This window comes from Centruroides vittatus, unplaced genomic scaffold, assembly GCF_030686945.1.
Source record: "Centruroides vittatus isolate TY-2023 unplaced genomic scaffold, ASM3068694v2 scaffold_435, whole genome shotgun sequence".
NCBI classification, from domain to species: Eukaryota; Metazoa; Arthropoda; class Arachnida; order Scorpiones; family Buthidae; genus Centruroides; species Centruroides vittatus.
Window position 1 is genome coordinate 18,527 of NW_027122708.1, and position 27,232 is coordinate 45,758.

The 27,232-nt window shown below is 30.7% G+C and overlaps 1 protein-coding gene and 1 long non-coding RNA gene across 3 annotated transcripts in view; both read right to left on the reverse strand.

The window, feature by feature from the left end:
- The window catches only part of LOC136989048 (fanconi-associated nuclease 1-like), a 54,784-nt gene that overhangs the window by 16,882 nt on the left and 10,670 nt on the right, over window positions 1-27,232 (reverse strand). For both annotated transcript variants that reach the window (XM_067287134.1, XM_067287133.1), the window contains exons 3-7: window positions 25,883-26,023; window positions 24,172-24,364; window positions 22,487-22,624; window positions 11,946-12,044; window positions 1,377-1,511 (exon numbers count right to left, since the gene is read on the reverse strand). In XM_067287134.1, coding sequence (XP_067143235.1) covers window positions 1,377-1,511; window positions 11,946-12,044; window positions 22,487-22,624; window positions 24,172-24,364; window positions 25,883-26,023 — 706 coding nt within the window. The remainder of the gene's footprint in view (window positions 1-1,376; window positions 1,512-11,945; window positions 12,045-22,486; window positions 22,625-24,171; window positions 24,365-25,882; window positions 26,024-27,232) is intronic.
- LOC136989114 (uncharacterized) lies at window positions 20,095-21,538 on the reverse strand. Its single transcript, XR_010882860.1, has 3 exons — window positions 21,290-21,538; window positions 20,979-21,080; window positions 20,095-20,680 (listed from the first exon to the last, which is right to left on the reverse strand). It is a non-coding gene; the product is annotated as an uncharacterized lncRNA (long non-coding RNA).

The following is a 27,232-nucleotide window of genomic DNA, read 5'->3' on the forward strand; positions in this document are numbered from 1 at the left end:
TAGTTCTCCCTACAATTTTGATTATGTTGTTATTTTAATAAAATAAAAATTGCATTACAAATACTAGTCGTATCTTCCTTGCTCGCCATACACCTACAAAGAAACATTATCTCTGCAATGGAGAATGGTTGTTCCAGGTGATGGAACAACCATTGAAACATGGCGAGCAAGGAAGATACAACTAGTATTTGTAATGCAATTTTTACTTTATTAAATTGTAATTTCCGCCAGCCCCTTTTTACAAAAAAATGTTATTTTGTTTAAAATATTATTACTTAGTGTTGGTTTTGTAAAATTTGTATTATATTTGTGTGTCTATTCTGTTTTTCTGTAATAATTCATTAATTACAGTATTATTGTGGTTTTTATTGTATTTGTAATGATTATTTGTATGTTTGTATTCCTCGCATCATGAGTGAAACCAGTATGCTTAAATAAATAAAAAAAATATATTAAAAAAACTTATTTTTAAAAAATTTGTTTACTTGGATTAATGAAAATAATACAATATTTTCCTAAATTACATTTAAATCACAAAGATGAATTTTAAAAAAGATTTGACAAATAAGCTAATTTAGAATTTTAAAATACTCAATTATCAGAAATAATGCAAGAACAAAATTATGATGCAATGAAAAAGTTAACAACAAATTATTATTTTAGTAAACTTAAAAATATATTATAGCGGCCGGATGGCCGAGCGGTCAAGGTTAGCAGCCTGCCGCCCTGGGGGACCCGGGATCGAATCCGGACGGGTCGTGTAATCCCCGGAATATGTCGGGTCGCCCGTCCCTCACCACCCGGCCGCCCCATTGTGGTCCTGGCCGAATCCATAATGGGCTTGCTATAAGAGGCCCTCTTAGTGCCCACAGGGCGGAAAGAGTTACAAAAAAAAAAATAAAAAAAATAAAAATAAAAATAAAAATATATTTTAGTATGAAGTTTATGCACCAAGATAGAAAATTATGTAATTTTGAAAATGATATTTTTGTGAAAATAAGTTAAATATCTAAAAGTAATGTTTACATTTCATCTGATATCGTGAAATCAAAAGTTTTTTCTATTACATCTTTCTTTTTAATCTAAAATCAATAGGTACTTGAAACTTTTATCAGTGGTATAATAATCTTGAGAGAATAAAATCAAAATATATAACTCTGTTTAAAAGTTTCTAATTCACGTATTTTATTCACCTTTAATAATTTTCAAATTTTTTTTTTAACTTAAAATTTACAATTTAACTTTATATAAAACTATTATTATTATTTCTCAATTTAGTAATTTTTTAAAAATTATCTTCTGATGTACTGTACATTAGAAGATTAAAGTTATCTATATGTATTTCTCATGATATATGATTTTTATCAGTTAAATACCTTTCATTCTTCATTTGAGAACTATAGTGATTGTAATCTTCTTTTGCTTTATTAAACAATTGAAAAGCATCTTCAAACTTCTTATTTTCCATTTTTTGAAGAATTTCACTTTCAAGATGTTTTGCATTTACATACCTAAGGAAATAAATTCATATTTTTTAAAAATATTGATTTATAAGGACTAGATTTACATGCATGTGCATGCTTTTTTGCTTAAATGCTATAATGTTATAATAAAACCTTGATATAAACATAATTTTGGTCCAAGTAAATCAAATTAAGGTTGTCCAATAATGCATATTTTTAAAAACGCAAATAAAAATATAGGTTTATGACTTTTACTGCACATTTTGCAGATTTAACTATTTTCAGGACTAAAACAGTGCTTTATAAATTTTATAAGTTGTTTGCATGATTGCAAGTGTGAGAAATATTACTCCAAAATCCAATTACAAATGAGAGTAAAAATTTGAATTGTCTAACTTGCATTCTTTTATAATTCCACTAGGTACTGTACATATTTTGCATTGCCATGGAAACTTTCATTTTTTTCAAATTCTCAAAATTCTTTGAATTAATTAGATTAAAACTATTGTAAATGTTATATTTATTAATTTAATAAAATGTTAATTTAAATCTTTGTATAAATATATAAAAAAGCAACGTTTAACAAATTACTTTGTTTTTTGTTTATTCATCCGCCGTTCGCTACCAGTTGACAAGTTCACATTTCCACAAATACGGAGGCGACCTTTCTTTGTCTTCTTTTTCCACTGTAACAAAATGTAAAATAGGTAAAAATGAACTCCTTTTTGTTACGGCAGCAGCAGCCTACAAAGAAAGGTCGCCTCCGTATTTGTGGAAATGTGGACTTGTCAACTGGTAGTGAACGACGGATGAATAAACGAAAAGCAAAGTAATTTGTTAAACATTGTTTTTTTTATATGTTTATACAAGAATTAAATGTATTACCGTCGGCCATGTATTATATTTTATATTTACATTAATTTAAATCTTTCAAAAAATTGTTTAAATATAATGTTCTGTGAGAAGCCAGGGGGTCAATGGATATCGGTTTAAACTCCCTTTGATTGGCAACGGTCTGGAAAAGACCGCTCAATTGTCACTGGATGGCTTTTTCTGTTTGTTTAAGGTCGGAGGTGGGAAACTCCTAAAATATCCCTCTCCTGTCAGGACTGACACCAGTTAGGATTGAATTTATCATGTCCTAACTCATGATTTGTAATTAAAGGTGAAATAGGAGGACTATTTGACAAATGGGGAGAGCAGTTGATAAGTTGATATTTTTATAAGTTGCCCATTCTCCGACCAAAGACAGTGGGACAAGTTAACTAAAGAATTTAATATGCAAAAATAAAGCATAGGATACATTATATACAGATTACAATTAGTTGAATGCATTCCCAAGCACACGTATTGGAGCCACTATCAATGGGATCAATGATCTAGGCTATATACGAATGTTAGCTTAGGCTAGTGGTTCTCAATCTTTTTGAAATTGGGGAACACTAAATTTTCACATTTTTTCCATGGAACACTTACAATACATAAACTTTAAAACAGGGGTGGCAATCTTTTTGAAATCAAGTGCACTCAGTCTAGTAGATGACGACATTGGTGTTTGCTCATTACATTCCCATACAAAAATTATTTTACATTATATTGATTTTCTTTTACAACAATTGTTAATTGTACATTTGTTTTTTCACAGAACACTTGAAGTGGCTTCACAGAGCCCCCGTGTTCCACGAACCACAGATTGAGAACCACTGGCTTAAGCTATATTCAACCGAGAGAGAGAGTTTATAATCTAGAGTATAATACCTCATAACTCGATGGTTCTGGATTCCTGTTTGTTCAACGGGCGCAAACCGATCATGGATCTAGTCTGGGTGGCATATCCGGATGGGATGTTAAGGGAGACAAAAGTCACAAGTTAAATCTATTCCAGCGTAACTTCCGAAGATCGATGCACTCACATCATAAAGAAATTTAGTGTGGGAATCTGACCATGTGACTGTTTGTTTGGTAGCGATGACATGTCAAAAGTGTCATAGCTGGCCAATGAAAGGTAAACAAAGTCGATTCAAAGGTTTCGTATTTCCTTCGATTGTTTAAATTTCCCCTTTAGACAAAAGTTAAGTGTCAACTTTCTCACCAAATTGCAATAATTTCACGGGTCATTGTAAGGGGGAGGACTTGCTGACAGTTAAGTCTGGTGGGAAACAGACAGTAAAAGGGGAAGTTTCTAGACTATCTTGTCTTTAAAATTATATATAAATATATATAAAAAAAAAAAAACCACCACTTCTGGATCCTCACAGTTCAATTAAATATTAGGGAAATAATTTCCTATGAGTAAAGTAGTCAAATTTCATGCATGGAGCATACCAGAAAAGATTCTATTAGATCAAGTTCAGTTCAACTAACAATATGAGTAAAACAGCAGAAACTATAATGTTGAATTGCTAAGAAAGTATGTACAGGAATTTGGATCTTAGACATTTAAAACAGATGGAAAAATTATTTATTGTAATGTATTGTTTATTTATTGTAAATGATTTATGGCATATAAATCATTTCCTGCTAAAAAATGGTTTAAGTGTCCCAGCATGTTGAAACATCCTTACATCAGTAGCAACATAAAGTATGAAAATGAGCCAAAACAGCAATTTATCATAGGTAAGTATTCTAGTTGCACTGAAACTAACTTTATTAAAGTTCATATATCAGTTGTGAATAAACCATCATCATTAACTCAACATTAAATCTATAATTAGTTAATAATTTAATAACCATGTTTACTCACTTATCATTAGAACAGTGCTATAAACAAAAATATACTACTACTAAAGACCAGTGACATAAGATTGTATTATTTTTATTTTTTATTTTTGTTTGGTAAAATACTTTGTATAATATTTTAATTGTTGTATTGTTTAGTTGACTGATGAGGGGCTCTATGCCCGAAACGTGCAAATGGCACGTATCAACTAAATAAAGATGGAAATAAAGCCAAGTGTTTAATTAAAACTCAATTTTGGGTTCATAGTCCAACAATCAACAAAACACGGTTTCAAAGAAGAAATAGAAAATTTCAATTACAGAAACGGCGAATTCCATCAAGAAAATAATACAGCCATCTCATTGGAGTAACATGATTGAGAAGATACAAGGTGAGATCCAAAAAATCCTTATTGATTTAGACTTCCTTAAAGCACACCTAAGAGAGAATAGACCTTTAAGAACACTCTCTCCCCCTAAATCCATTGCAGAAGCAATCACTACAAGGAATAGGAAATATTTCAATCTCAAAATATTGCGATCGGCTATTAAGTACAAATACATTAAATTAAGACGACTAAAGCGTGAACTTAAAAAATCTAGGGATAAAAATGCTAGATACGAACCAAAAACTAGAAGAGACCAGATACAAGATTTACGATCTTATGAATTTAATAAGTATAAAAAACTTGAAAAAAGGTTCGATTATCCAACTAATGCCGAAAAAAATGATTGGGCACAATCTCTAATCATAAACAAAACTCAAGTAACAGTCCCTGACGATATATTGGACACTATAAGTAAAGGTCTGGATTTTAACGGCCCTAATAGATGGGAGGTGTTAACAATAATCCCAAATCTAGATTGAGTTTGTAATAATTTACCAGAAATGGAAGCACAAATTGCAAAAGCGACTCTAAGTAATAAGATAAAGAAATACATAAAAAAAGAAAAAGGCAAAACAGTTATAAAGAATAAGGAATATTATAAATATAGAGATAAAATTAGTAAAGCAAAAAACTTCTTAATTAATAACAAATTACAGATAATCAAAGCAGATAAATCTAAGCAGATTATTCTCGTGGATAATGATTGGGTAAAAGGCAAAAAACAAGAACTGGTAAATGATAATCGTTTTCGAAAACTCCCAATAGATCCAAAAGAGATTATAATCAAAGAACTAAAGAGTAGAATCACACTTTTACAGAAGACGGAAAAACTGACAAAAAGAGAAACCGAATTTATTTTGAATAATGACAATGATCGTACGCCCAAATTCAACATCCAACTTAAAACTCACAAACCAAACGAAAAAGTGAGACCCATTATAGACTTTAAATTCACTCCGCTATACAACCTCGAAAAATTTTTAAAAGAAAAACTGAAAGCCTACCAAAATTCAAGATTTTCAATATACAGTACAGAAGAACTTTTAACAGATATAAAAAATGTAACAATACAAAATACCTTTAAAATAGCCAGCTTAGACATTATCAATATGTACCCCTCAATGACATGGGACATTGTGGAAATGAAATTAAAACAACTTAACGCAGAACAAGAAATGATAGACTTATTAAACTTTTCGTACAGAAGCAACTACTTTGAAATGGAAAGCGAATATTACACTCAAAACGATGGGATTAGCATGGGCTCAGTAGTTGGACCTAAATTAGCAGAATTAGTAATGATCGATATAGACGAAGAAATCAGCAAGATACAGGGAATTAAATTTTACAAACGCTACGTAGACGACATTTTAATAATATATGATGACCAAGAAACTATGATTAATAACATAGAAACCATCATAAACAACATAAACGAAGAAATAGGCCTACAGTTTACTGTTGAAGAAGAGAACAAAACCAATAAGAGTATAAATTACTTAGATGTTACAATTAAAAGGAACGATTACAGCCTAGAATTTAAACCTTATAAAAAACCATGCTCCATAGATGTAACAATCAGATACGACTCTAATATCCCTTCATATATAAAACAAAACATCTTCAAAATGGAGTATATATAGATCATCACTAGAACCAGCAACCCGACAGACATACATACCCATACAAAAGAATTAAAAAAGAAATTCGTTCTCAATGGTTACCCCAACAGTTTAATTAATCACTGGGAAAATAAGATAAACAGTAACATAAATAACAATAAAGCAAAGAAGCCAAATACAGATATAAAATATATCAGCTTTCCATATATAAAGGGACTATATGAAGACATCAACAAAGATCTACAAAAAATGAACATAAAGCTGGCTCCAAAATACGAAAAATTACAAAATAGATTAAGACCCACAAAACCCAACAGAACAAGAAATGTAGTGTATAAGATACCATGCACCTGCAACACAACTAATTTCTACGTAGGAGAGACCAAACGAAAACTAGGCATAAGATTAAAAGAACACATTGCAGACCTCAAATACCATAGACTAAACTCCGTTTTCCACGATCACTGTTTACTTAACGACTGCAACATAGACAAAAATAACGTTCAAATCCTATACAAGGAAAAGAATATGTATAACAGAAAATTTAAAGAAAGTGTTTCAATCCTAACCGCCAAAAATTGCATTAATAAAAATCTAAGCGTAAAAATAAATGAAAACTGGTTAAAAATATTGTAAAACACACTGTATGTATTAATATAAGTTGTGATTATTGCAAGAAATTACATCGCTGTTAACCATCTATAATAACCCTGAAAGTATGCAAATTTGTACTATGCCACAGCGCAGAAAACGAAGCCAAAACAGCCATAAGACACTAATGAAAACGAACTTTTACGTCCTTGTGGAAAATCACTTATTATACTCCGTAATATGAATATAGCTATAGTCTACATCTAGATATTGTGATAACTGGATATCGTAAAATAAGCAAAAGATTATGTACAGTACAACAAGTAACCTGTTAATCTACTTCTGGTCAGTGTTTTTAGGGAATTTTTACATTTTTTAAAAATATCTTATTATATATCACTTATACTCTTATACATTGTTTTTATACTAGATATAAATATTATTGTGTGTAAAAGAGATTACTCAGTTTATAAAAAATAAGATACATGTGTCGTCAGTGTTTAAACCTTGTATGCATAGCAGATCAAATATGATAATGGTAAGAACCATACCTTGTATTATTTTTATTTTTGTTTGGTAAAATACTTTGTATAATATTTTAATTGTTGTATTGTTTAGTTGACTGATGAGGGGCTCTATGCCCGAAACGTGCAAATGGCACGTATCAACTAAATAGAGATGGAAATAACGCCAAGTGTTTAATTAAAACTCAACTTTGGGTTCATAGTCCAACAATCAACAAAACACGATTTCAAAGAAGAAATATAAAACATATTTATATTATACATCAACTATAAACAAATCAATATAGTCATAACATAGTTAATTAAAACTGATTATTTGGAACTGGTGACATTTAGCATACAATCATGATTTGGTGATAAATAATAGAATATTTTATATTTGTCTTTTCAAGAGATTATTGACAAAAAATTAATAATAGCTAAAAGTAAAATCAATTATAAAGCTGCATTCAAACTGATTTCAATTGATGTAACAATTATTATATACTAGAGAAAGGATTTTAAAGTGCAGCACTTTTCCAAAAATATAGCTGTTTTTATACAGATAGTTCAAGATATGTATTTTGGGGCCTGAAATAAAGTAAAATGAACACACTTTGTTTAATCTTTTTGCACCTTTTTGTGAGATTAGCATATTTTTTCCCTTTGCTCTCCTCTTTGAAGCTTTAGTACCTTTTTTAATAAAGAAAAGTGAGAAAAGGTTTAAAAGACTGGACAAAAAATAAATAAATAAAATAAATTATTTTCACTCTTGAGCAGCTACATAAAATCCCATACACTTATTTTGTAGAGCTAATAAAAAGCTGTAAAATGATATATTTACCACCATTGTAACCCCAAATAATTCCCAAGATAATGTAGCAAAACCTGTGAGAGAAAATACAAACTTTGACAAACAGTAGCAGTCTATTAGCCAGTTCTATGAAGTCTGTGCCTAGAAGGCTCAGAAACAGAGAACATTTGATTCTGGTCTTGAACTCTGTGATGGATAGTTGCTTTATATAGTTGGTTGTGTTAATGTTGTACCAGTCTGAACCAAAATCCATTGTTCACAATAAAAATGTACCAAAGGTTAAAAAGGGAAAGTAGTACACTCTTTCAGAAGAATTCAGGGTGCAATTCATTGAAACTGATAGTTTCATTCTTTAATGTGATATCTGAGATGTAAATATTGCAATCAGTGAGAAGCATCAAAAAGATAGAATAAACCAGCACAGCAAGCATGCAAAGAATATCAAACTTCACAAGTCAAAACCTAAGCAAACTACCTTTATATATGCCTTCACTCAGAATTGGAAAAGCAGCAGTCATTGAAGAAGTTCAGTGCAGATCTTACCATGGCATTAATCTAATCAGGAATTTCAGTCCACAAGGTAACAATTTTGCATTCAAATCATTCCACAAGAAGTACTGTACATGCACAGGTCAATACTGGATGAGAGCACCCTTAGAATTACATAAAGCCAATTTATAAGAATTTTTTCAGGAAAATAAGAGAGGTGATCAGCAAGCATGAAGTGGGATTCATGTTACATAAAACTACCAATGAGTTGCAAAGATATATATTGAATATGTTGGTGTTTCCATTATCTGGTGAATGGGTGAAACCCATGCTTTTTAAGATATACCAACTCAAGAAGACAAATGCCTGCACAGCAATGCATTCATTCATTCATTCCTGCACGAAGCTGTGGCCAGGGAACATACAGGGAACATGTGGCCATGACATTCAATACAATGCAAAAAAGTCAGATTGTGATGAGCAATCAAGCACACTACTGTATACACTGTGTATATGCTTTCAGCTTTCCAACAACTGAAGGTCATGTACTGCAACCCCAACCATGTACATGTATTACACCATGTTTGTGAAAATATCAGGGACAAATACAGTATGGTAAATGACTTATAAAAGAAATTATTATTTTGTCACACCAGATTTTTATCAGATAAAGTTTAAGATCACTGTCTTTCAGCATTAATAAAGTTTTGACAGGTAAAGCACAAAAATAAACACAAAATATCTTGCAAGCACTTTCAACATGTAAAGAATGTCTTCTTCAGGCAAAACAAAAAATAAATTTTAGAATGTTGTTATAAATTTTAACATTAACATTAATTTGTACTAATTGGAATGCACATGTTAAATTTAAATGGTGTGCTATCAAATTTACACAGAACCATCTAGAAGGGTTCTCAATCATTATTTTACACCCATGTGGAATGAATCTTCCATCCTCTTACAATGTGAGGACCAGAACTGTTTATTTATCTGGAAAACATTATTTATTAAGAAATTGAAGCCATGTAATAAGTCCACTCTAGAGCTCCCAAAAATATAGGTTTAACTATTTAATAATTTTTAAAAAATAAAATCCAAGCTGCCAATAATTTTCAATTATAGTTTGTTCATTAATTGAATGTGCAAGTTTAATGTCTCACCATTTAAATTTAACATGTGTGTTCCAATTAGTACAAATTAACATTAATGTTAATTTGTGTTAAAATTTGTGTTAAAATTTATAATGTTAAAATTTATAACAACATTCTAAAATTTGTTTTCATTTCACCTTGAAGATGATATTCTATACATGTTGAAAGTGCTTGTAAGATACTTTGCATTCATTTTTGTGCTTTACTTGTCAAAACTTTATTAATTAATGCCAAAAGACAGTGATCTTAAACTTTTAACTTAGAATAAATGATTTCATTGCTGCTTTGAAGAAGATTCTTGTAAAAACCACCAGTCATCAAGTTATACCAAGAAGTCACTGGACTCCACCTACCACAATTCCATGTCATAACCAGGTGAGGTACTTGGATAAGTAGTCTTGTGCAAAAACTTTGAAAAAAATCATATGTGCCCTAGATTTAACAGATGCAGCAGCTATCAAGAAGTCTCAACAATTGCTCAATGACAAAGTTTGACTTGGAACTTTTCACAATACATGGCTACAAGTATTTGTCTGTTGTGAGTCAGAGTTTGAAAGAAGGTATGGAGAAGGAGGAACAGTGGAAAAAGTTGATGACTAAGGGGCAACTTTGAGAGATTGCTAAAGCTAAATTTGAATTAAATTTGAGTAACAGTCCAGATATGGAAACCTTTGTAACTTTGAACTCCCTTTCCAAATGCTTACAAGAGGTGCTTCAGTTGATGTTGAGCAGTTTCTCCACATACAAGGACTCTCCTAAGCTCAAAGTGCAGGTGACTTACTTTCAAAAATATAGAAATGTTGTGTGAAATCCAGTATTACAAGTTGGTTAAAACCCAGTAAACGTCATGTCTACCTCATAAATATGTTTACTTTACAATATTTGCTATAGTATTGGATAAAGAATGTTCATGTAATTGGTTTAGACCTGAATAAGCATATTATTAATATCTTTTTTCCCACCTTTTTGTATACTTTTTCAGAGCCTTTTTTCTCCTGTTTCCAACCATACTTTTGCACCTTAAAATCCATTCTCTAATTATTACATACTTTCTTTTTTTTTATATATTCTAAAGAAAAATACGGAACAAATCACAACAAAAAAAAAATTGCACAATGGTTACACAAAAAGCATATATTTGAAAAGCTTTATGTTTTTAATATATATGATAAAAATTCAAATAATTATGTTATAAATGTTACAGTGAAAGTGGATGGTCAGTGAATGTACATTACATTCACTGACCATCAATAGGTAGAATTACAAAACATAAATTTTTCTGTTTTTCACATAAAACAAACAAAAATACTGATTAAAAAGTTAGAAAAACTTGTATTACTTATTTTAAAAAAATCTGTATTTTTTTTTACTTGTCCCTAATAATTTGATTACCCATTGTAAATTAATTGATGATAATGCCATTATGTTTATACAAGAGTCATTCAAATGAAAGTGAGACCTTTGGGTTTTTCTGTAGTAGTAGCAAATGTACACCTTTACTAAAGTAATCAGTGAATCTGTACTACAGCATTTACAAGATCTAGTTTTGGCTTGCCCTGAAAAATTGATCACTGAATGTAAAGTTCCTTAGACAAAACTGTTACTTTAATAATGACTGCATCTGCCCAATCTTGAGGTACAGAATAAGGCTTTTTTAAATGTTCTTGCAATTTGAAATGCCAGACTATGAAATGTAAATGCAAGAAGAATGGCACTTCTAAATGTCATAACTCTTTGACTTGCTGCAATAAATAAGAATGTTAATTAAAAGATTTTTTCATTTTATTTTAAATTTACTTTTCACAACTTCAGCTTGTAAAGATTAATAAACAAACATACTAGAAAGAGTAAACAATCACTAGTGAATATAGATTTATTATTTTAAAATAAATTTGTTCCACATTCACTGATTATTTTAGAGAAACTTTAAATTCACTAGCAATAGATTGCATTCACTGTACAATCCACTTTCACTGTAAGATATACAATTAGTTGATTAATCATGAATTAATGCATGACACACTTTTTGAAAATAATTAAATTGTTACATATGTATTAATTATTGTTAAAAGTTATTAAAAGTATTTACAATCCATTAAACAATAAAATGAAATTATTATTAAAATATGTATTAATCAAAAGGTATTAATATAATCTATATTACATATAAAAAATTTTTTTCAATATTCATAAGTATTTACTTACATGATGAGATCATTTCTAGTTTGGAAGAGAGTTGTTTTCTGACTTATTTTATAAGCAGGAAATACAATTTTACCTGTATTAACCATGAGTAATGTATATCTGTTTAAAAAAAATTATATATATTTATATATATATATATGCTTTTATATACTTATATAAACAGTTATTTAATTTTTAAAATCTAATTTTATGATTAAAACCATTTATTCTAAGCAAATGTTTTGTAAATTTGAATAGACAAATTTTTTCCAACTAGAAAATTATTCATAATTTTCTGGTTGCTTATATTACAAAATACAAAATATATATATATATATATTAATGTTAATGTAATGCTAAGAAGATATGCATAATGACAGTAATGTAGCATATATGTATGAGAGTGGATCCAAAAAACAGGTTACAAAGGTAATAAAAAATTATTTATTAATAATAGACAGAAAATACAAAAGGGAATTCAGAGGCATACTTGCCAATCACTTTTCCATATATTCAGTTATTTTTTTTTGAATTAATCTTTTCCATATAATCACCAAATCTATTTAGGCATTTATCTGAACACAGGACAACTTGTATAAACCGGCTTGATAGAAATCATGTCCCTGCCCATTGAGCCAGTTCTTGGCAGCTGTTTTCACATCGCTGAAGAGAACCTTGTTCCTTGGTTCCTTCATTTTCAGAAAAAGGAAATAGTCATTGGGTGCCAAATCTGGGCTGTATGGAGGGTGGCTCCAGACTTTCCACTTGAACTTTTGTGCGGCAATTGTTGAGTTTCACAAGCAGTATGAGGCCTGGCATTGTCATGCAAGAGGATGACACCATCACTCAACATGCCAGGGCATTTGCATCAGATGCCCATAGGAAACGAATCACAGCTCACACCTCCAAGAGAGACCACTTTTCTAAATGTCTTGCAATTTCAATCACTCTGACGCATCAGCGAACTTACACTACCTACCTGCACAACCACTGTAAGACAACTAGTACCATCTGTCTCCACTCTGGAGAAAAAATATTCCTTCCACATTAATTACTTTTCAAATGCTGCTGCTTGTAACCTTTTTTTCGGATCTACCTACATATAAATGCTAGCAACAACAGTTATCAGTAAAATAAGTGATTAGTCTAAATAGCATATTCTAGTAGACATTGTCAGTTTATGTATTAAATATGAAAGAAATCATGCATTAGGTTTCTGAATCTGTAAAAGCTATTTTCAATATAATTTATAATAAAATTATTTCTAGTTTTGATTTTTTGCAATATCACAAAGTATAAACAAAGATCAAAACAGCTTATATCAATCCAAATATCACTCATGGTATCCAAAAATACTAAAAATTTCTTTGCTACAACCATATACAAACTACCCACTGAAAATAAATGTTAAAAGATCAATAACTCAATTGTGCTTAAATAAAAGTTCATTATTCATTGGAAATAAATATGTAAACTTTTTAAATAAAAATTGTTATTGATGTGACTCCAGCAACTTTTCAATATTATACAGACTGTGAGAAGTTTACTCAAATACAAAAGTTATTTGAAATATCTTATATAATACAGCAAAGTTCAACTCAAGACTTTAGAGAAAACCTAAATAAACTCTCAACGAAGGAGCAGCTGTACAACTTGTATAACTGTAATTTAAAATTGTGAAGGAAGATGTAACTACCAAACAATAGATAAGATCTAAGAACTTTCAAGAAAATATTTATTGATGTAAATTTTCAATTTATTGTTTGTAAAATGTAGATTTTCTTTTTGATAATTGTAATTACTTAGCCCCTGAGTAACAGGGCTCCCACCCTTTATACTAATAAAGATTGATGATGATGATAAAACTATTTCTATTTTTTGCACTAAATATATGATGAATTTTCCAAATAGGTAAAGAATATTATACAACATATACACCTTATTGCTAAGAACCATTTTTACTACTTTAACTAATGTTTTCAACCTGATCAACAGGCCATCATCATGTTATCAGTTTACAGGAACATTTACAATCATTCTATAATAGAACCAACATGTAATAAGAAATTCAAATTTAAAACAGTTTGAACATTTGGTTAAACATCAAAATATAAAATATAAATAATATAACTAATCCATTAAATACATAAACTGAACAAATCAAAATAGAGTAGAACAAAATAAAATAAAATACAAATACAAATATAACATAAGATATACAATTGCATCAACCACGTGCTATGCATCAGATTTTATTAGCCATTATTGATCATATATTTCTAAGCCTGTGGCATCCTTGTAGTTTAAACATTTGCCAGTCAGGCTGGATTTATAAATTTCAAACTTTTCAAAACTTAATGTCAGAGACAGTGAATGCACCGGTGTAACAATTCTGGCCTCAGCCCATTCAACTACTGAACCATCTGTTTGAGCCACCCTGGATAGTGCTGTAGAATAGTCCCTTGTTTATGTTGTAAATGTGTTCCTTAAGCCTTTTGTTGAGGTTTCTGGTGGTGACACCCACATACTCTTTGTTCAAACCTAATTGATCATTTTTATATGGTATCTTGTATACCCCAGATTGTTGTTCCTTCTTGATCATATCCTTGTCATTCCTAAGCAAGTTATACATTGTGGGAGCCCTTTTGTATAGTAATCTTGTATTCTTGTAACCTGCAATTTCTTTCATAATATTTGACATGTTTCTGTTGTACGTGAACTTAGTTACCTTGTTGTTCATATCTTTCTTTGTTTTCCTTTTGCTAGGATCAGTGTAAGAACTTATTAATTCTTCAATAACTTTTGTTCCAAACTACAACATTCAAATATTATGAAAGAAATTGCAGATTATAAGAACACATGATTACTATACAAAAGGGCTCCCACAGTGTATAACTTGCTTAGGAATGACAAGGATATGATCAAGAAGGAACAACAATCTGGAGTATACAAGATACCATATAAAAATGATCAATTAGGTTTGAACAAAGGGTGTCACCACTAGAAACCTCAACAAAAGGCTTAAGAAACACATGTACGAAATAAACAAGGGACTATTCTACAGCACTATCCAGGCTGGTGCAAACAGATGGTTCAATAGTTGAATGGGCTGAGGCCAGAATTGTTACACTGGTGTTTTCACTGTCTCTGACATTAAGGGCGCGTTTGGAAATTGTAACCGGTAACACTGGTAACTGCCAGTAGTTACCAAGGCGTTTAGAAAATGTGACCTAAATAACTAACCGCATTTAGAAATCACTGTTATGATGTCACCAGTTGTCCTGCGGTACTTACCAAAGTTACCAGGTGTCAAAGAGGTTTTAGTGGTTCTATTAAATTACAAAATGGCAGACACAGTGTATCATTGTGGAGATTAAAGCCGAGATTTTATAACTTTGGATGAAATAAAACAGCATTTTGTTTCGGAACATGTATCTGCCCCACAAAGCGATCAACAAAATGTTCAAAAAACAATTTCGTCACAAAATTCAGCCTTAACAGATGGGGAGACAGACAGGACAGCATGGTCATTGGTCAACAAATGCTGTAAAGTTACTGATTTCACTGTATAAAGAGCATGAAAATAAATTTTCCAATATTTGTTGGCCAAGCAAGAAGGTATGTAAATATTTATTTATTCTTTTTCGAGTAGTTAAAGGAATTACTTATTCATTAGAAGTCCTCACTCATAATGTCTAACACTTAATTGTTTAACAATTAATCCATATGGTTTTTCATATAAGATATTGATTAAAAAAAACCTTGGTTATTAAAAAAATTCTATCAGAACAGTATAGAGCAGAGAGAAAAATATTAATTTATCATGACCAGTACTACAATATTGCTGGCTAATATCAAGTACTGTACAGTACAATAGAGCAATGCAACACAAACAGTCTATGTACATTTCAAGTCTAAAAAGGGTTTTTTTTTTATTTATGTAAGAATGAAAAGTAATATACATCAGTGGAATCATTAAAAATGTAATAACTGATGCTTGGCATGAAATCACCCATAAGTAGAGGAAAACTTTTTAAAAACTATGCAAGACAAGAGTTTAACTGTCTTCTAAACAAACATTTTAATCCTCAACCTATTATAGTTCAAAACTTTTAATGAAAATAGTCAGTCATTCTTAAAATATAAGTATTTAATTATTAAATTCTGTGTTAGGAGCTAAAATTTAACATAAAAACCAAAATGAAAAAAATTATAACTCTCTGACCTAAAATTTATATCTTTCAGGTGTGGAGTTTAATTTCACAAACATTGAAAGAAAATAATTACCTTGTCACAGGTAATCGATGTGATGAAAAATGGAGAAATTTAAAGAAAACTTATAGGAAAATTAAAGATGGGAACAAGCAAACTGGCCGAGGAAGAAGCCACTGGAAATTTTTTTCCATAATGGATGAGATTCTCGGACAGCGGCCAGATATTGAACCACCTGTTACTTTTGAGAGTTCCTCTTCAACTTTACAGGTTTTGAGTAAGTGATTTGTCTGAATGTCACATTACGATATATAATTATCTTTATGTAGACATGGTGGAAAGCAATTCGGAAGATTCGGGAAACATCAGGATTGAGTCATCAACATCAACTGTCTCTTCTCTTCCCAAACTCCCACAAAAGCGTAAGCGGAAGTCAGAATGGTTTGACGAATACAAAGAACTAAAGGAAAAATCTAGGGAAGAAAGACAACAGTGACATGCTGAACTATTAGAATTAAGGAGGAAACAGCATGAGGATAATATGAAATTCCACAAAGAGCTGTTAGGTGTTTCAAAGAGTTTGGTTGTAAAATAAAAATTCTATTAAATGTTGACAAAATCTTCTCTCTCTGCATTATGCTTTAAACACAAAAAATTTTTTACCAATTAGATGAGACTCATTTGAAAAAACAGTGGCAATGTATGTATTACTCAAGGCAGCTAACAACAACAACATTATTTTATAATTTTTTATTTCAGATTTGTTACTGTTAATTATTTTTTAATAATCAGTTTACAACATACCAAAATAACAATAAACACCAATACTGTATGTTGTAAACAGATTTTTACAACATTTTCATTAAAATATTTCTTTTATTTTGTGCTTGAGCACATGTACTACTTGTATCTGATACAGATTCACTAGGGTTGTCATTTACAATTACAGTTTTGTCGTCTAAATCTCCATCATAGATTAGACAAATATTATGTAAAATGCAGCAGGCCATAATAAACATTGATATGAGATAAGGGTTGCCCATATCGACATATCTCAAACTTCTGTGGCGTGCCATGACATTTGATGACAGGGAAGCTGTGTTTCTGTAAGAAGCCGACTTCCAGCCAATCAGTTAATTGCACGTCAGTGATGGTCTAGGGCAGTGGTTCTTAACCTTTTTATACTCGCGGCCCACCAAATATTTCATAATTTTTTTGTGACCCCCATTTTTTAATAATAATTTATATTTGATAATTTGATAATTTATCTATAATAAATTGATTTTTTTATTATTGCTTTATTTTTTATATAATAAATGTAAATCATAACTTTATTATTTCATTATCTATTTAAATAACATTCAAACTTCACAATTAAACATGAAAACTCATTAATTTTTAACAGAAAATAAAATAAGAAACATGTCGATAAATCGATCCAATGTCGATGCTAAAACTAAACTAAAACTAAAACGCCCACTTGTCGTAAGGATTTTGCATAACTTTTGCAAAAATATTTAAATTTTCAAAAGCCTACTATTTTTCCTAATTATTTTTAAAATTCCAAGCATTAATAGTTTCTTAAAATTGCTTTGGAATAAAAGAAGTAAATACTGCGGTGTAAGTAGCATATTTACATTTATTTCTTCTGTACTAACAAAGTTGTATGTAGGAAGAAATACAAAATAAATAAATAAAAACTAAATAGGAAAACTTTATCTTTCTTATTTCACTTTTCAATACGATATTCGGATTATACATCAATTTTCTTTTTATTATATTCTGAAGGAAATTTTGCATAATTTGGCGGCCCCCGGCAAACTTCTTATGGACCCCCAGGGGCCGCGGCCCCCTGTTAAGAATCACTGGTCTAGGGTCCATTCGTATTCATTTGTTCGATAAGCCAGTAAAAACTGTAGACTTCTCTAAATGTATTTTTAATATCACAATTACATTCTGAATCGCTAGCCACGATATAAGGGCTAAAATTAAAAATAAATTATAAAAACTTACTCGGTGAAATAAAATGTGCGGTGGATATACATACCTGGTACAATGTATTGTTCGATTGTATTAATATACTTTTAAATAAAATTATAATTAAAATATAGCTTTGTAAAGAAACGTACATAAAAATAACATAAAATATTCTTTACTTTTTAAATCTTAAAACAATCCACTTAGTCAAATATCTTGATACGAGTAGCTAATGGATGGAACTAGTGACGGTCCAGGTAGGTGTGTAGTGAGTGTGTGCGTGCCAAATCCCGAGGGTGCCGATACCGGTCAATGTCAAATGCCTCTTTTGTCGCATCACTAGTATATCTCAAAGGACGCCACAGGGCTGTTGTAAATTTTAAACGTTTCTCACCGTAGCTGTAAAAATCTAACTATGTTAAACTTAATAGTCATTCGTTTTCTAACTAATTCGTTTTAATACCAGGTGTACACGGAAATCAGTTTCCCACTGTACTGAGCGAGTGATTGGTTCTGTTAAGCTTTTGTTGAAGTAAAATTCTGGCTCTTTCAACAGGGTTTTATTTATGTCCCCATTCCCTAATCTCTTAATTATTTAGTCACTTCTTAAGTAGAAATAAGTCGAAACCAGTTACTTTCTACCTGAATATCTGTAGTCTTGGGAAAACAGTGGAAAGACAAATTTTTATGACAACGGATATATAAATCGTAAATTTAAGGAAAATAAATTCTAGAGCTTTTTTTTTGTACCATTGTATGTACTGTACGTCTCATTCATTAAATTTGGTTGTAAATGATGCTGCCAAAGTAACAGTTAATTTTTAACACTGTACTAGAATTGTACACGTTTTTTCTGCATCCCCTTACAGATGGGACATACTAAATCGTAATATCACCGGTTTAACATTGAAATCCGTAAGTAATATAAGATGGGAGAGTGGAATAAACGCAGAATAAATATATCAAATATTTTAATGGAGTTTTTTTAAACTCCTGTCAACTATACAGAACTATCATAAAAACGTGCCAGTAAACTCCTATCGGTTGGGTTGTTATAAATCTAGTCTAGGGTGGGCAACCCTTTTTATAACATGGGCCAGAATAAATTTTACGTTTTTTTCCGCGCCGTAGTAGTTAATTGACGCTTTCTTGTGACTCGTAATTTTTTTAGTCTGCAAATATGAAATAAATAAATAAAAAGTTAATTACTACATTTATTTCTCTTATCGTTTTCGAAAAATTACAAAGAATTGGAAAAATAACTATTAATTAGTTATTTTTCCAATTTAATAATCTATTAAAGATCTCGCGGGCCGGATAGAAACTTTTCGCCAGCCGTAGCTGGCCCGCGGCGGGTTGCCCGCTGTTGATCTAGTCTGCTCATGATTCACATAATCGGCCGAACATCTAGCAGGCAGGCGGCTAACAGCCCAGAACCGCTCCAGGATATAAAGTCGCGTACTCTTCACGCGTGTGTCGCTTCTACCAGCTAAACCGTGAAGTTTGTGCTATGTAAAGCGCATGCGCCAATGCCTATAATCTGGCTGCTTGGAAGTTGACAGGCAGGCGGATAACAGCCCACAACCGCTCCGGGATATAAAGCTGTACTCTTTACGAGTGTGTCGCTTCTACCAGCTAAACCGGGTGAGGTTGGTGCACTGTAAACCGCATGTGCTAATGCCTATATAATCTGGCTGATTGGAAACTGACCCGGTTTCGACATTCCTTCCGCCACCGAATTATTCGAATATACAATAGCAATCTTATCGTTTTTTTCACATGTAGTATAGAAATTTGTAAAAGATACATAATGCAGTTATAATAAAATATTAATTTTAATTAATTCAAAGTACGTTAAAATATGAAAATTTATATTTTATAAAATTCAAGGGAAGGTCATTGAAAGGTGGAATCGGCGCTTCCATCGCTTCCAATGACGGCACGCCACTGCTGAAACGTCCTTTCAATAAACCAAAGGCTCGTTCTACTGTGTTTTAGATTAAAATTTAGCTGCTGTGGACTTAAATGTCCATTATCTCTGAATGGAGTTATTAACTGTTCTTGTAGGGGATATGCAGAGTCACCTAAAAGATGGTATTTTGGTGGAACCAGAGTACTCAAACTTCTCCCCAATTTAAACATTGAAATACACGAGCATCATGGACACTTCCAACTTCCCCTGCATAGCAGTCTATAAACCTGCACCTAATGATATAGTTAAGTCAATGAAATTAAATTTAAAATCTAAATTTAAACTGAAACAAAAGGAATGATTTACAAACCTAGAATCCACTACAGCTTGGAGTAACAGTGAATGAAAATTTTTTCTGTTTATATATGATTCTGGATGATTTATTGGTGCCTTGATTGGTATGTGTGATCCATCAATGCAGCCAATCACACCAGGAAAGCCTCATGCTTTTTTGAAGGACGAAGCATTAGCTTCAAGTTCATCACCTGATGGAAAACGTATTAACTGGCCAGACAAACTGGAAATTGCCTCCCAAACTTTCTTACATGTAAACCATAATGTGGCTTTAGACACATTAAAATGATCACTTACAGATCTGAAAGTAAAAATAATATTTATCTATTAATAAAAAACTGGCTTAACAAAGCATTTTTCTTGATTCACTTATCAATGGAATGGATGACATCAAACTAAAAGATGATCTTAAAAATAGAAAAATTAAATATCAAAAAAGTTTTTAATGCAATTGTAAAATTTTATGAATCACTTATCAAAGCAAATGTCTCTTAAAATCTAAAATGACATTAACATTCCTACTGTTATTGGAGCAATCCTACCATAAAATACATCTATAAACATCTATTTTTATAACACTTAAAAACAAAATTGATTACCTGTATGATTCCGGAGTTACAGTTAGCCACAAGGTCATTAAAAGTTGTTTCCTCTAATGTCTGACGACCACGGCTGCACTTGTTTATGAGTTTTTCTGAAATCTAAAACAATTTATTTTCATTATAGAATATTGTATTAATTAATACAATGGAAATAAAACAGTTTATTTTACCTTCCTATTTAAAAACATTAATAATTATTAATGTTTTTAAATAGAAAGTAAAATAAAGGTCAAGCGATAAAACAGAGAACAAATTAATTCCCGCCTATTCTGAATTTTTACCAAAATTAATATATTTGATAAACTTACCATGTTTTCAACGACATTAACTGTTTCCGGAGTCATTCTAAAATGGCTTTTAAATGTTTGTGTGGAAAATCGCAAAACGATTTCCTCCACGTAGCCTTCCACTTTCGGAGTTTTCTGCGATAGTCATCCAACTTCTGTAAGTTCATTTTCACCTTCTGATCAACTTGAACTTGCCAAATCGTCATCCTCATATGCCTCCAAATCGATATTCAAGAGCATTGATAGAATTAATAAAATTGTCTCTTCTCGATTTGAATGCACTGCCATGTTCACCACGAAATGACCAGTCTGTTTAGAAATGCGTCACGCCCCTGGAATAACCAGCTATGACCGATGACATCAGGTACCACTACCGCTGTATTACCAGTTAGAATTTCCAAACGCACCGTAAGTTTTGAAAAGTTTGAAATTTATAAATCCAGCCTGACTGGCAAATGTTTAAACTACAAGGATGCCACAGGCTTAGAAATATATGATCAATAATGGCTAATAAAATCTGATGCATAGCACGTGGTTGATGCAATTGTATATCTTATGTTATATTTGTATTTGTATTTTATTTTATTTTGTTCTACTCTATTTTGATTTGTTCAGTTTATGTATTTAATGGATTAGTTATATTATTTATATTTTATATTTTGATGTTTAACCAAATGTTCAAACTGTTTTAAATTTGAATTTCTTATTGCATATTGGTTCTATTATAGAATGATTGTAAATGTTCCTGTAAACTGATAACCTGATGATGGCCTGTTGATCAGGTTGAAAATGTTAAAGTAGTAAAGATGATTCTTAGCAATAAGGTGTATATGTTGTATAATATTCAATGATTCTGAGTGTATGTTGAAGGGTAAAGAATAATTTGACTAAGCATATTTAAAAGTTTGAAACTGTAACATTCTAACATTATATGTCTAATTTATTTTTGTCTTTATATTTTAAATTTACTGTTCTCATATTATAAATCTTTGTAAGATAAATTTAGATAAGGAAAAAACTGGTTTTATTCTCTATCTATATCAATCATTCTATATTCTTTAATGGACTGTAAAATTACAAACTGCTAATTAAGAAATTACTTTTACCACTAACTTTATCATGATTTTATAATGTTTTTCTGGATTATTTACTCAATGTCAAAATTTTTCAACTTTCTAACGTGTCAATTTTTTTATATTACATTGCTTAATTACTTACAATTGTTGCTGTAAGCCGCCACCAGGTTCATCTTCATTTTCAATTAAACTTGTTAAGGAGAACAATATCATCACACGAATGAAAACTTCTCTAGCTTCAGGATAAAGTTTGTAACAATCTCCAGCAATACTTTTAGCTCTAAAAAAATTTGCTATCTAATAATTATTTCAAACTAATATGATCTAATAACATGAATTTCAAAGATCATTTAGTAATAAAACAAAGTTTACAATTATTATTTAATATACCAAATAATTTTTATTAAAATTCAGATTATAATAAATAAATTTGTATGAAATAAAAATTTACTTATTACAGTAGAGCATCAATTATCCGACTCAATTGGGGACTGGGGTTGGTCGGATAACTGAAAAGTATGAAAATATACATTATTAGTATAGTGTATTAAGCTTGGTTTAAATACTAGCCTCTCTTTCATGGTCGAGAGTGCTGCCAGCTAAAACATGCAAAAATTTAACAAAAATAATATTAAAGTAGCCAAGACATAACCAAATATTGTAGCGCCACATCACTAGCAGACATTTAAATTTGCCGACTAACAATCAACATAAAATCAACAGCATAATTTGTTCATGTAAAGCTGGACAATCAGGAACCTTTTATTGCCTATTCTTAACAGTCGAATCCACTCTCCATCGATTACACTTATGAGTTTCTCTGAATTCTGATTTCCGAATCATGTTTTCACTTGGGAATGAATTCAAACTTATATCGGGCTTCTGTGTGATTTTGGAATTTCAATCTGGAATTCAATTCAAAAGCTATTTTTCCTATTGCTATTCATCTTTACTCCTGACAATATACAAGGACCCAGATAAAATACTTATGTTCTTAAATACAAGAGGGTAAGCATCTGGTAAAAAATGCAAATACACACAAAATGTTCACAAAAATTATTGCAAAAACGCAAATAATTTATGCTCATGCTTATAGGATGACCTAGGAATTTGAAGCTGTGATAAATGAATAAAAACCTCGTCTTATATGCGGTCGGTTAATCGAGGGTCGGATAATCGATGCACTACTTTATTACTTTTAATTATTAGATTATACATAATTGTAACTAATTTAACTTTAAAGACATATTTTTAGAATTTCTGCATTAAAAAATCTGAACAATTAAATCTTATTCTGTAAGAAAGACTAATTTTCTGAAAAAGCATTAAACTCTCACACAAAAATGTGAATGGATAATTCTTCTTCAACAAACTTGGTTTTGATTTTGGTGTAAAGGCCAGAGTTTTAATTATTATTATTTTTAAATGTAATTATTCTTTTCAGTTTGAATTAACCAGCTACCTAGTTTAACTTAAAAAATGGCAGCATATTGCTGACAGCTGGCTGCCTTAAGCATTCAAACGTTCAATCGCCAAACATTCTCATTGAAATCAATAGAAGAAAAATATCAGTACTTTCAAAAATTGGCTGTTACAGAGAGATGACCACTTAAATGACTGACTGTGAAGCCAGTTCCCATTATATAACTTACTTTACTTGTAATAAATACTGAACATTTCTGCTGACTTAAATTTGTCTCAAGTTGTCTATTAAAAAGTCCATCGGTACATATGTACATACAAATTAAGATGCATCTTAGAGTAAATACAGTAATTACTTGCTTATTTGTATACATTAATTTATAATATTGTCAAAAGTATAAATACCTTTTTAGAAGTACATTAGTAATATCTCCAAATGAACAAATTGATCTATTTTGTCTTCCTTGTTTAATCAATGTGGCTATCATTTCTTTTTTTCCTTTTTGAAAAAGTTTTATTTGGAACATTTTACAGAGCGTTCTCAATTCAGGGATTGTTAATAAGTTCAATGAACATTCTACATCATCAATATTTTTAACTGAAATAATTAAACAATATACTGTATTAACATTTTATATGATTCTGAATTATTGATTTCAGCTTAAGAATAAATTAAAAAGTTAAATAACTCAAATAATATTCTATTCATTTATTACACACTGATAACTAGTTATCAGAAATGTTCATATTTGTATTGAAATTACTTCTGAAACCCTTGAGGTTGCACATTGGTCCAAATGACCATGCATTTTTTATTTTTGCAGCTGCACATCTCTCATTGTACTTACAATATCTAGCTGTTCCTTTTCAAGCAAAAAATGCATTTTTTTTCTTTTTTTAATTTTGTGTTATGAGTTTGCTGAGTTTGTTTTTGAATCATATCATGTTTATTCTATCTGTTGATTTGATCATTACATGACTTATAATTATTTGTAGTCATTTAGACCATCACATAACTAGATAACCTTCTTTTTTGTTTTTAGGCTGCAATTTGAAAAAATTTCCACTGTCATCCGTCTGTCCTTCCTTAATCTTGAGAATAAAGTTAGATAGATGAAAGATGAGACCAGATATGGAAAGCTTAAGAGCAGGAGACCCCATTAACTATATACAAATGTCCAATGCAAAATCACATTATTTCAATTCAAAAATTTCCCCCTGAAAAGGGTTAGACAGATGACCAGCATGACACAATTGCTTACAGGAAAAGTATGATGTTCAGAGAAAGACACTACTAATTTGATGTGGAGAATATATATTTTAAATACCGTATTTACTCGCATATAAGATGACCTCGCATATAGGACGAGGTGTCATTTTAAAGTTCAAAATAAAGAAAATTAGATTTATTAATGCAATTTAAATTTATTTCGTTTAATCACAAATAAAACTTCAAAGACATGTAAATGCACAACATTGTCCCACAAAAATTACTGGCATTTCAAACCAAGGAAAAATCTCGTAAAATCAACAGCATAATTTGTTCATGTAAAGCTGGACAATCAGGAACCTTTTATTTCCTATTCTTAACAGTCGAATCCACTCTCCATCGATTACACTTACGAGTTTCTCTGAATTCTGATTTCCGAATCATGTTTTCACTTGGGAATGAATTCAAACTTATATCGGGCTTCTGTGTGATTTTGGAATTTCAATCTGGAATTCAATTCAAAAGCTATTTTTCCTATTGCTATTCATCTTTACTCCTGACAATATACAAGGACCCAGATAAAATACTTATGTTCTTAAATACAAGAGGGTAAGCATCTGGTAAAAAATGCAAATACACACAAAATGTTCACAAAAATTATTGCAAAAACGCAAATAATTTATGCTCATGCTTATAGGATGACCTAGGAATTTGAAGCTGTGATAAATGAATAAAAACCTCGTCTTATATGCGAGTAAATATGGTATTTACTAAAAATAAAAATTATTTTAAAATTTTAAAACTGCATAATCTAGAAACAGTATCCTTATTATGAAATAATTTAGCATTTTTAAAAATTATTTTATTATTTTTATTATTATAAATTTTCAGAATAAAAATACTTACCATCTAACAAAAAATTATTTATGTACAAATTATGTAAAACTGCTTTAATGTTAGTTGCAATTTCTGAATAATCTAATTTACTAGAACGAAACCACTTATTCTTTCTTTGAAATAGTCGAACAAATAATTTCTGTTCTGGATCTGTAAATGAATTATGAGAATAAATAATGCTGATTATAAATTATTAATAAATTTCATAAAAGCACTAAAACAATAAAAATTTCTAAATGCTAATATAGTATTTCATTATAATATTAATAATTGTATAATTGTAATAATTTTAAAGGTCACCAGAATGTTTCTGGATACACGAAAAGCGAAAAGTTTTGCATAAAACTTATCACATTGTTCAAAATTTCTCAAAGTAGTCTCCATGGTGCTGAATGCAATTGTTCTTCTGGTCAAACCATTACTGGAAACACAAAGACCATTCTTCTTCAGTTGTCACCAACCAATCTCTAGGCATTTACAGCAACTTCCAGCAACCCAAATGGTGTTCACAGAGGCCCTCCTTCAGTTTTGAAAAGAAAAAGAAGTTGTAAGTTGCCAGATCAAGACTAAAGGATAGATCATACTCCAGTTGTAATTTTGATTCATTCAGAAACTCAATGATCTTCATGGCCATTTGGGCAGATGTGTTTTCATGATGATGAAGACTTCACAGTCTGGTCTTTGGTCACCTCTTGCAAATCATCTCAAAGACCTTGGTTAAGTAAATAGTGGTGCACCAGTCAGCAGTAACAGCCTTTTCCCCCCACGAGTGGAATGGTGCAAATATGTCCAGTTTTTCCAAACAACATGGTCACAATTTGCTGACCAACACTTCTTGGATGCTTAACCTTCAGAGAAATTTCCTCATTAGAAAAATCCAAATTTGAGTTTGCTGCTTTGTTTCTGTCTTACTGATAGACAAATGTTCCATCTCCAGTAATGACATTTCAGAAACATTTTGATTTTCCATTTGCAAATTTTTCAATCATTTCACAACACCATTTCACAAGAGTCTTTTTGCTCTTCAATGAGAATCTGGCACTCAGTGATGTGAAAAATTCCTTAGGCAAGTGTGTGTGTGCATGAATAATTTCATACACTGCTACTGATTCAATTTGCAAGGTGTCCTTAATCTTCCTGTAAGTTATTTGGGGATCCTTCCTGACTATGACCCCCAGATAATTTATAACCCAGATACAGTTCCTACTTCAAGCTTTATCTTTCAGGCTCATTCTGCCATGCCAAAGTTTACTGAACCACAAAAAAACTTGTCTGTGATGGACAAGTGTCTGGAAAGTGAGAACAAAGAAAATGACAGTTTCTTCTGTTAGAGAAAGATTTATGGAAATACAGTGGAGT